Here is a 10,125-nt window from a genome sequence, read left to right as displayed (position 1 = left end):
CACAGCTCCCAACATGGCCGCCAGGAGAGCACAGCTTCCTTGTTTCCCAGAGCCGCCATTTTGTGGGATGTTTGCAGGGCACAACATGGAGGTGTCTCTCCTGCCTTCATGGTTGTAGTGTTGTGCTTAATCACTCCTTTTTAAAAGGTGTTTTGGTAAATCTTATGAAAGTAGCATTTCCACAAGTGTTTGTTGGTATTTTTCTATATAGTCTTGGTTATATTATTCTACAATAAAAAGTATTAAATTATATTTTTTATTTTATTTTTATTTTTTTGGCAGAACCTGGGATTGAACTCAGGCCCACTCGGACCAGTAGGTCTCACGGAGGAGCGGGCCGAGGCGCGATGGAGCGAGCCAGGGATCGCTTACATCTGAGAAGAACTACAGAACAGCACGTGCCAGAGGTAGAAGTCCAAGTGAAACGTAGACGAACTGCTTCCTTGAGCAACCAAGAGTGAGTATGATCTGGTTCCAGAAATGTTGTACTCAGAATCCAAAGTATTTTGCAGTATAAAGCACACACGATAGAAAAAGCACACATTGGAATACAGATTTATTTATTTATTTCTTTTTGCGGAACCGGGGATTGAACTCAGACCCTTGAACTTGCCAGGCAAGTGCTTATTCTACTGAGTCATTTCCCCGGCCCCATTTTGCAGATTTCTTTTGGAAATTTTGTAAACATGTATTTCTTAAGTATGATTTATCTTTCTAATATGCTATTAAACACTTTGATAAATATTTTTCCTCTTCAGGATTTTGAAAAGTTCAGTTTCCAATATTTTTGTTTTTTTTAAATATTTATTTATTACATTTATTTATTGTGTGTGTGTGTGTGTGTGTGTGTGTGTGGCCAGCTCAGCCCACCAGGGGGCGGGTCTGGCTGGCATGTGGTGCTGGGGGATTGAACCGCGGTCCCTGTGCTTTGTTAAGCTTGTTCTAAATAGGTGCTTTACACCATTGAGCCATCTCACCAGCCCTTATCTTAAGGTTTCTAAGCACAGGGATTTATAGGCATAGGGAATCAGGGATTACTTGTGCTCATTAATTTTGTGCACTGTTGCCACACCATAAGCACCAGTCATCCGTTTCCTTGACCCTTTATGTGTGCTAGCCCTAAAGAATTAGCACACATAAAAGTTAATAGCTACACCCTCCCCCAAATTTGAATAAAACAAGATTGGAACATAATAGTCTACAAACCAACAATGAATTTTTTTTTCCAGAACCAGGCATTGAACTCAGGCTCTTGCATTTGCCAGGCAAGTGTTTATTGAGCTATCTCCCAGGCCCCCAACAATGAATATTTATGGAAGTTCACTTTTTTAGCCTTTCTGAGGCAGGGTCTCACTATACAGTTCATTCAGGCTTGGCTTGGGCTCACTTTGTAGCCCAGACTAACCTGAAACTGACAACAATCCTCTTGCCTCAGACTCCTAAGTCCTGGGACTATAGGTGTGCCATCTTGGCCAGATTTTTTTTTTATTTGGATAACAGGGTCTTCCTTCAAGGTTCAGTCAGACTGTCCTTAAACTCTCATGTAGCCCAGGCAGGTCTTTTTGTGTGGAACTGGGGATTGTAGGGGCTGGGGAGATGGCTCAGTGGAATAAGCACTTCCCTGGAAAGCGCAAGGGTCTGAGTTCAATCCCCTGTTCCGCCAAAAAAAAAGAGGGAACTGGGAATTGAACTCAGGCCCTTGCCAGGAAAGCGCTTATTCCACTGAGCCATCGCCCCGGCCCCAGTCTATTTATTTCCCCTCAGGCCTTTATTTTTTATTTTTAATTTTTTTGGAGGAACCAGGGATTGAAGTCAGGCCCTTGCGCATGCCAGGGAAGTGCTTATTCCACTGAGCCATGTCCCCTCACAGGCCTTTAACTTACAGGGATCTTCCTGCCTCCAGCTCTCCCTAGTGCTAGAATCACAGGTGTGTGCCACCATGGTTGGCTTAGTTTTTAATTTTCTTTTTGAGACAGTGACTCTATGTAGTTCAGTCTGGCCTTGAAGTCTCATAGCCTAGACCTCCCAACTCCTGGTGATCCTTTTTTGCCTCATCCTCCATGGTGCTGGGATTATAGGCATGTGCCACCACCCTGGCAACAGCTTGATTATTGATGCTTTGGTGTTTAGGGTCTTCCTGTAGCAACTTCTGCAAGCTAAGAATGATTTATATAATTTAAGAGGGAAGAATTCTGCTAATGAACCAACTTTATCCCAAGATTTAAATAGTTAAGAACTCTGCAAACACTCTGGCATTTTCACATATTGACTTTTCCTATTAATGTAGATTACTCTTCTAAGGTCTTACAAAAGAAATCATTTAGCAAATCACACCCTATTGCACTGCAGAAGGATTGTTTCCATATGGGATAACTGGAATATAAAAAGGTTGGTATCATGATGGGTGTTTCTGTAGGGATGATTGCTCTTGGGTTTTCAGTTATTTGAAGACCCCATTTATTTCTCTTGAGAACCTGAAGCTGGAAGATTGGATCATATAGGTATAAGCCTTGCTTGGGCAACTGAGCACTCCACAAGAAACCCTGTATTAGAATAAAAATTTAACAAGATATAGGAATAGGGATACCTACCACTCCATACAAAGGTTCTGGCCTCAACACCCTGGATCTCTGACATTGGTAAGTATCTAGTAGTCACATGCATGTTTGTGTGGAAACCTACAGTGATCTGTGTAGGCAAATGTTATGAAACCATTTAACAAATGTTTTTTTGTCTTAGGTGTCACTTGTACCCCAGACGTTCTCAGCAGCACCAAATTCCTGTGGTGGATTTCCAGGCAGAGCTGAGACAGGCGTTCTTAGCTGAGACCCCCAGAGGTGGTTAAACTCCATTGGAACATCAAGGTAGCAGATTTCAACAAGCATGCTAGTCATGTTAGTTACAAAATAATCAGAAGGAGATAGCCTTTCTAGAAAGTTCTGACCAATCAGTTTTTTGTTTGCTACAAAGAAACAGAAACAAACAAATCTGTGTTGTAAACCTAGAGTGGATTTTTTGTTTTTCCTGCGGAACCGGGGATTGAACTCAGATCCTTGCGATTGCCAGTCAAGTGCTTATTCTACAGAGCCATTTCCCCGGACCCTGGAATTTTTTTTGTGTGTGTGTGTTTAGTACAGGACTTACAGGGTCTTCCTATACAGGTCATTCTCATAGTGATCCTCTTGTTTTCAGCCTCCAAGTGCTGGGATTTCAAGTGTGGGACATCTGTAATCCCACGTGTAATCCCACTAATGACTTTTGGCTCGCTAGTTAACTGTTCAAGTTCTGATACAGTTTTTTTTTTGTGGAACCAGGGATTGAACTTGGGCCCTTGTGCTTGCCAGACAAGGACTTATTCTACTGAGCTATCTCCCCGGCCCCCTCTGATACAGTTTCTTTTTTTTTTTTCTTTTTTCTTTTTTTTTTGCGGAACCAGGGATTGAACTCAGGCCTTTGTGCTTGCCAAGGAAGTGCCCATTCCACTGAGCCATGTCCCTGGCCCCCCTCTGATACAGTTTAACACTAACATTTAAAGCATACACAAAGTAATATGAGTTTCACAGTATGTTGTAATACATAGTGTTGTCTTTCAATCATATGATCAGATATATGCATGTAAAATTGAAATAAGATAAAAGATAAATATATCAGAAATTAAATCCTTACAAGGGTTGTTAAAGAACTTTATCTACTACTTGTACTAGCATTTATTGGAATGTTCTTTGACAGGAATATATTTATATATACTATGACTGTAGTTCTACTATAATGTCAGTTTTGAGTAGCGTGATGAGAACAGCCTTAACATCTTGCTTCAGTAAAAGCATAATTTATTGACTTTTGTTTTACAGAACCAATTGCAAAGAAAAAACCAAGGTAGGGCTAGGCATGGTGGCTCATGCCTATAATACCAGTTACTAAGGCTGAGGCTGTACAGTTCAAAATAAAAATACAAAATAAATAAGTGGTTATATAAGTTTGATTCTAGATGCAGTATCTGGTACTGAAAGGAATGAAGAAAGCCAAAATAAATAAATTAGTAAAATAAAAGGGGCCGGGGAGATAGCTCAGTAGAATAAGGTCTTGCCTGGCAAGCTCAAGGGCCTGAGTTCAATCCCTGGTTCTGGAAAAAAAAAAAGAAGAAATAAAGATTGGGCCAGATGAAGGAACCCAAGATATTTCAGATGTTGGTAAGGAGTTGCCATAGATGATACACATTTTCTTTTTTTGGTGGAACTGGGGATTGAACTCAGGACTTTGCGCTTGCCAGGAAAGTACTTATTTTACTGAGCTATTTCCCTGGCCCCTTGAATGTTTTTATTTACTATACAGGTAGATGAGCTTTTTAATATTTCAACAATAGATAGCTTAAAGTATAACAGGTTGAGCATCCTCAAGTCAAAATCCAAAATGCACCTAGAATATGAAACTTTGTCTGAGGCTGGAGAGATGGCTCAGTGGCATAAGCACCTGCCTTGCAACTACAAGGTCCTGAGTAAAATCTCCAGTACAAAAAAAGTAAAATAAACTTTTTTTCGTGGTCAAAAGTGGAAAATCCCACTCATTAAGCTTTGTTTCATTCATAAAATTATTGAAAGTATTGGATAATGTTACCTGAAGCTATGTGTACAACATGAAATTTACATTTGGCTTTCTTCAGTCATTGTATCTCATTTATATATGCCAATTTTTTTTTTGTGGAATCGGGGATTGAACTCAGGCCCTTGTGCTTGCCAGGGAAGCACTTATTCCAGTGAGCCATCTCCATGGCCCCCTATGCCAAAATTCTAAAGCTCAAAATACATGAAAACAAATTTAATTCCAAGCATTTTGGATAGTCTTTAACCTGCAATTATGGTTATTTACTGTCTAAAAAGTTCAGTATGATGAGTCTTCAAATGTAAAATGGAGGATGCTGATTTGTCTTAGTTTTTTTCAGTTTTTAAGTGTGACTTTTGAAAAATATTTTCATTTTCCAAGCATCAGAGAAAATAGTGTTTGTTTTCTAATAAATAAAATTTTAAGGAACAGTCATTCATTTTTTTTAGTATAGCTTTAACTTTTTTAGGAATAGTCACACTTAAATTTACTATGTAGTCCAGCCAGTCTGGCCTTGAACTTGTGGCAGTCCTACTGCCTCAGCCATAATGGTGGGATTACAAGTATGTACCACCGTACTCTGCTTCTTGTGGTTTTAATTGACATTATTTTATGGATGAATTATTTAGTTGTATTTTCGTACTAATAATTTTACTTGGCACATTTTCCTGTAGTGGATCTTTGTATGACAACCTAAAATTCTAAATTTTTGCACTTCTTTTTTGAGACAGGGTCTCTCATGTAGCCTGTGTTCAACTCATGGTGCTCTTTTCTTAGCCTTCTGAGTGCTGGGATTACAGGTGTTTGCCACCATGCTATCAGTTAATTCTTAACTGAGTCAATGAGCAAAGATAGAGAACTATTTTGTGGGCTTTTGTTTCTTACATGTGCTTTGGCTGAGAATAATCATGTTTTGTTTTGATTTAAAGTAGCTTTTCATTTGAGTGCATTTTGAACACTTACAAGTTCATACTTTATGAAAATTGGAAAGCATTTGCTTTTGTGTTGGATGGCAGAAGAGTGTTTTTTTGCTTATGTGTCTTTAGTCTGAGAAGATCTACCATGACCGTCCATCCATCGGTCTGATGCTGCTGCTCTTTCTGTCCTCTTCCTCATGCAACATTGTCTCCCCCTTTATGCTAGAGATAAATTTGATTATTCTGCAGAATGTTTATTTTCTCACCGTTAACTAGGGTTAAAAATTGTGGTTTGCCAGATAGAGGAATGAGAAGTAACTGCTCCTAAAATTTCAAATTTCTTTAGGGAAATTCCTTTTTACAACTGTAGGATGTGAACATGTGTTCTGATTTCTAAGTGAAATTTATGGTTTCTCTATCTCTATAAATTGTGTTGTCTATGTCCTATTTTCTCTTTAGGACAAAATATGTGAATGTGACCCTCAAAAATTTAAAAAAGGAATGGTTTATTTTGGCCCACAGTGTGTAGACATTTCAGCCCATAGTGGGTTGACTCCAAGGCAGGGTGACATGGCAGTCCGGCACTGCAGAGAAGGAATTACATGGCATTACATTAGCAGGCAGAAAGCAGCAGCCATCAAGTGAAATGGAGGGATATATAGATATAGATATATAGATATAGATATTTATATATATCCATATCTATATCTATGTATCTTTATCCATATATCTATATAACTCCAAGCCACGCCTACAGTGACCCACCTCTTCCCACCAGACTTCATCTTTCAACATCACTCAGGTATCAGTCATCAGTGGACTAATCCTGCATCCTGCCCATGATGTAGTTCCCTCACACAGCGCCACCGTGAGCATGCGGCTTTGCGGCACATCTTATATAAACCATAATATTATTTGGAATCAATGCTGTTTGTACTTATATGCCTCTAGTCCCAGATACTTGGGGGACTGAGCCAGGAATTTGAGGTCAGATTGCATTACATAGCGAGACCCTGTCTGAAAAAAATTGATCATAAGGAAACTTTCTTTGCTATGTATACACTTAAGTGAACTATTTCATACCACTGTTTGATTAAATGATTAGTCTTACCTACTTTTTTCACTTTGTTCTGATGTTTCTAAGCACCATTTCAATTACATGATTTTCACATGCTGCAATATTGCACATTATTCAAAATTTGCCTAACGAAGGCGCTGGTGGTACAGTTCTTTCATGACTGGTGTTTCTACCATCCGAGAGTTCCTGGTATCAAACTCCCAACAGGGAGAGTGTTGCCCAACAGTTTTACTTGATGTTTATCTGTTGAACAGTGGAGAACATGCACACTGGATATCTTTATATTTATGACACTACAGGTACGTTAACTTGTTTCTAAAATGATACTTGTTAGTGGAGATGTACTCTTGTAGTCACACCAGGACTTGAAAAAACTCAGTGAATTTAAGGCCAGCCTGGACTACATTGTGAGTTTAAGGCCAGCCTAAATAGCGTAGGGAGACCCTGTCTCAGAAAAATGCCACTGTTGTTCTTTTTTTTTAAAAAAAAAGAATTATTTATTTGTTCATTTTGTGTATGTGGCCAGCTCAGCCCACCAGGGGGCGGGGCTGGCTGGCATGTGGTGCTGGGGGATTGAACCGCGGTCCCTGTGTTTTGCTTAGCTTAGCTTGTTCTAAGTAGGTGCTTTAGACCACTGAGCCATCTCACCAGCCCCTGTTGTTCTTTTTTAATGAGCAGAATATATTTATTGAGAGAAAGAAAGCTCCTGTCCAAGAGAGGGATAGGAGGGGGACCTGAGCAGGTAGTTCTCCACTATTGTTGTTCTTATACCCCAATTTTTTTTTTCAGAACCGGGAATTGAACTTAGTCCCTTGTGCTTGCCAAGGAAGCGCTTATTCTACTGAGCCATCTCCCTGACTTTTTTCAGGGGGGGACTGGGGTTTGAACTCAGGCCGTTGCACTTGCCAGGGAAGCACTTATTCTGCTGAGTGATCTCCCTGGCCCCATACACCCAAATTTTGATATAAAAGGAATACAGTTTATGTTTTAGTCAATGATGAGTGATGGTCAAGCTGAAGACTTTGCTTGGTGCTGGCTAGATTTCTCTTAGGCTTATTCATAACATAGTTGGTTCTTACAGAGGAAAGTTGCCTAATATTGAAAAGTTTTTAAGGAAAATATGGACATGGAAGCATTTATATGGTTCAGTCAAGAAGTATAAAGTTTCAAGTATACCTCAGTATTAAATGAGATGGTAAATTTTGGAATCTGGAAACAATGATTTTTTTGAGATTCATTATTCTAAGTGTAAAGTAAAGTTTTAGATAAAAAAAACTAATGGAATATATTACTCCTTTGAGTCTGTTTGGGAATATGTGTTGAATTTTTTTTAATTTTTTTTTTTTACGTTTTATTTATTTATATGTGTGTGTAGCCAGCTCAGCCCACCAGGGGGCGGGCTGGCTGGCATGTGGTGCTGGGGGATTGAACAGCAGTCCCTGTGCTTTGCTAAGCTTGTTCTAAGTAGGTGCTTTAGACCACTGAGCCATCTCACCAGCCCAGCCCCTATGTGTTGAATTTTTAAAAATTATTTGTTACTATTTGTTTTTTAAAATTACTTTTTTAAAATCACCTTTTTAAAATCATGGTGAATTGCAGTGCGACTATAACATACTTTCTTCTGCAGACTCTTACCTGCTGGTTGTGAAACATCTGAACACCTTGCGTTGTCTGTAGGAGAACCTGCGTCATACCTTTATAGCTGTACCTTAGGTGTTAAGGCTCCTGAAATTTTATCGTTGACACTGGATTTGGTGAAACAGCAATCATGGTAAGATGTTTATGAAGGCAGTTGGAAAGTTGCTTTAGAGGTTCAGCGACCTAGCTGATTTAGAGTGCTGAAAGAAGTTATAAAGGAGAATTTGTAGAGGTGGGTGCCGATTCCCTTTTGGAACAAGTGGAGATTAGTGATACCCGGTATGCTGCTATAGCAGTAAGAGAGTTGGGGAAACATGCCACGAGATGTCATAGATAGGAGAGCACAGAGCTTCAAGGGATGCGGCTGCAGCTTAACAGGAGCGGGCTTGCTCAGCATTCGCAAGGCCACAGTGCTGTGGCCCATGGCACTAACAGTGTAAAAGTGAAAGCAAGAAACTTAGGAATAAAGTTTTAAGGAACTATTCTGCAGATAAATGACTCAGGTAAGCCCGGGTTATACCTGTTGACGTATGGGGAAAGTGCATAGGAATTGAGTTAATTTTTGTAGCAGAATGCAGTCTGGATGGATGGATGGATGGATGGATGGATGCCATTCTCATCGCAGTGTTGTGATTGAAATTGTGACAGCGTGTGTTCTCCAATGCAAAGACACAGCAATTCTGGCTGTGATGGAGCACGCTTCAAATCCCAGCAGCTGAGGCTGAGGCTGGAGGATCAGTGAGAGCAGCCTGAGCTACAGAGTGAGCCCAAGGCCAGCATCAACTACTACATAGTGAGAACCCGTCTCAAAACACCAAAAAAAAAAAAAAGAAAATAAAAGAATAGCACCTCTAAGGGATGAAAATTGGATGTTGACTGAGAGATAGCTTAGTGTTTTTTTTTTCTTTGTGGTACCAGGGATTGAACTCAGGACCCTGCATGTGCCAGGCAAGCACTTATTCTAGTGAACCATCTCCCTGGCCCTTATTTGTCTTTATTTTTATTTATTTTTTATTTTTGGCAGAACCGGGGATTGAACTCAGATCCTTGCGTTTACCAGTCAAGCGCTTATCCTACTGAGCCATCTCCCCGGCCCCTTTATTTGTCTTTTTAAAACAGGGTCTCGCTATGTAGCTCAGGCTGGCTGTGAGCTGACTTTGTCCACCAGGCTGTAGTGATCCTTCTGCCTTAGTCTCCCAGATGCTGGGTTACAGTTAGGAACCATGATTCCTGGAAAGCTTACTTTATGGTTATGCAAAGCATCACATTAAATTAATGGAGAAGCAACATACCTTCCTTTTAATTATCAGAATTGTGTGATCAGGATAAAATGTTAAATAGTGACTAATGGAAACAAAAATAGAAGAAAAGGTATATTGGTATGCTGGATATGAGATTGGAGAGCTACAAGATAATCCATGTTACTATTCCATTGGGTGGAAACCTGCAGTTTTGAGATCGGAATTTGTCCTTGGATGTGCACAGAGACAAGTGTTCTGTAGCAGAAAACAGTATTTAGGGAGTGAAGGAAATTATAAAAGGGAGCATGGATGATCTCTGTTGGAAAAATAATTCTTTATGAAAAAATTGCCTAATGCTTTTGAGGAGTAGAGAGCAGTATTGCCAGGGCTTCAAGGGACACTTATTTAGAGCCCAAGCTTGTGCTGCAGCAGGCGCTGGAATGACAAGGGGATGAGACTCAGTTGTGCAGGCGGCTGCATACTTTCCTTTCCCATGCAGACGGTGGGCAAGAGCAGCAAGATGCTGCAGCACATCGACTACCGTATGCGCTGCATCCTGCAGGATGGCCGCATCTTCATCGGCACCTTCAAGGCTTTTGACAAGCACATGAACTTGATCCTCTGTGACTGCGATGAGTTCAGGAAGATCAAG

General features: G+C 40.1%; 2 protein-coding genes across 4 annotated transcripts in view; both read left to right on the top strand.

Moving 5' to 3' along the window:
- Snurf (SNRPN upstream reading frame) overlaps nucleotides 1-8,307 on the top strand; it is a 17,364-nt gene extending 9,057 nt beyond the window's left edge. The window contains exons 2-5 of one of the 3 annotated variants that reach the window (XM_023712740.1): nucleotides 320-457; nucleotides 2,740-2,859; nucleotides 3,848-3,876; nucleotides 8,222-8,275. In XM_023712740.1, coding sequence (XP_023568508.1) covers nucleotides 348-457; nucleotides 2,740-2,845 — 216 coding nt within the window. In that variant the 5' untranslated portion in view covers nucleotides 320-347 and the 3' untranslated portion in view covers nucleotides 2,846-2,859; nucleotides 3,848-3,876; nucleotides 8,222-8,275. Of the gene's footprint in view, nucleotides 1-319; nucleotides 458-2,739; nucleotides 2,882-3,847; nucleotides 3,877-8,221 lie in introns of all 3 variants that reach the window. The other 2 variants (XM_004623230.2, XM_023712743.1) reach the window with 2 other exon arrangements.
- Snrpn (small nuclear ribonucleoprotein polypeptide N) overlaps nucleotides 8,277-10,125 on the top strand; it is a 5,676-nt gene continuing 3,827 nt past the window's right edge. The window contains exons 1-2 of the mRNA XM_004623439.2: nucleotides 8,277-8,365; nucleotides 9,973-10,124. Of these exons, the coding sequence (XP_004623496.2) occupies nucleotides 8,363-8,365; nucleotides 9,973-10,124 (155 nt within the window). The 5' untranslated portion in view covers nucleotides 8,277-8,362. The remainder of the gene's footprint in view (nucleotides 8,366-9,972; nucleotide 10,125) is intronic.

Source organism: Octodon degus, unplaced genomic scaffold (genome assembly GCF_000260255.1).
Source record: "Octodon degus isolate 3935 unplaced genomic scaffold, OctDeg1.0 scaffold00002, whole genome shotgun sequence".
Classification (NCBI taxonomy): domain Eukaryota; kingdom Metazoa; phylum Chordata; class Mammalia; order Rodentia; family Octodontidae; genus Octodon; species Octodon degus.
Note: the sequence above shows the minus strand (reverse complement) of the source record. Positions and strands in the feature narration are given on the sequence as shown.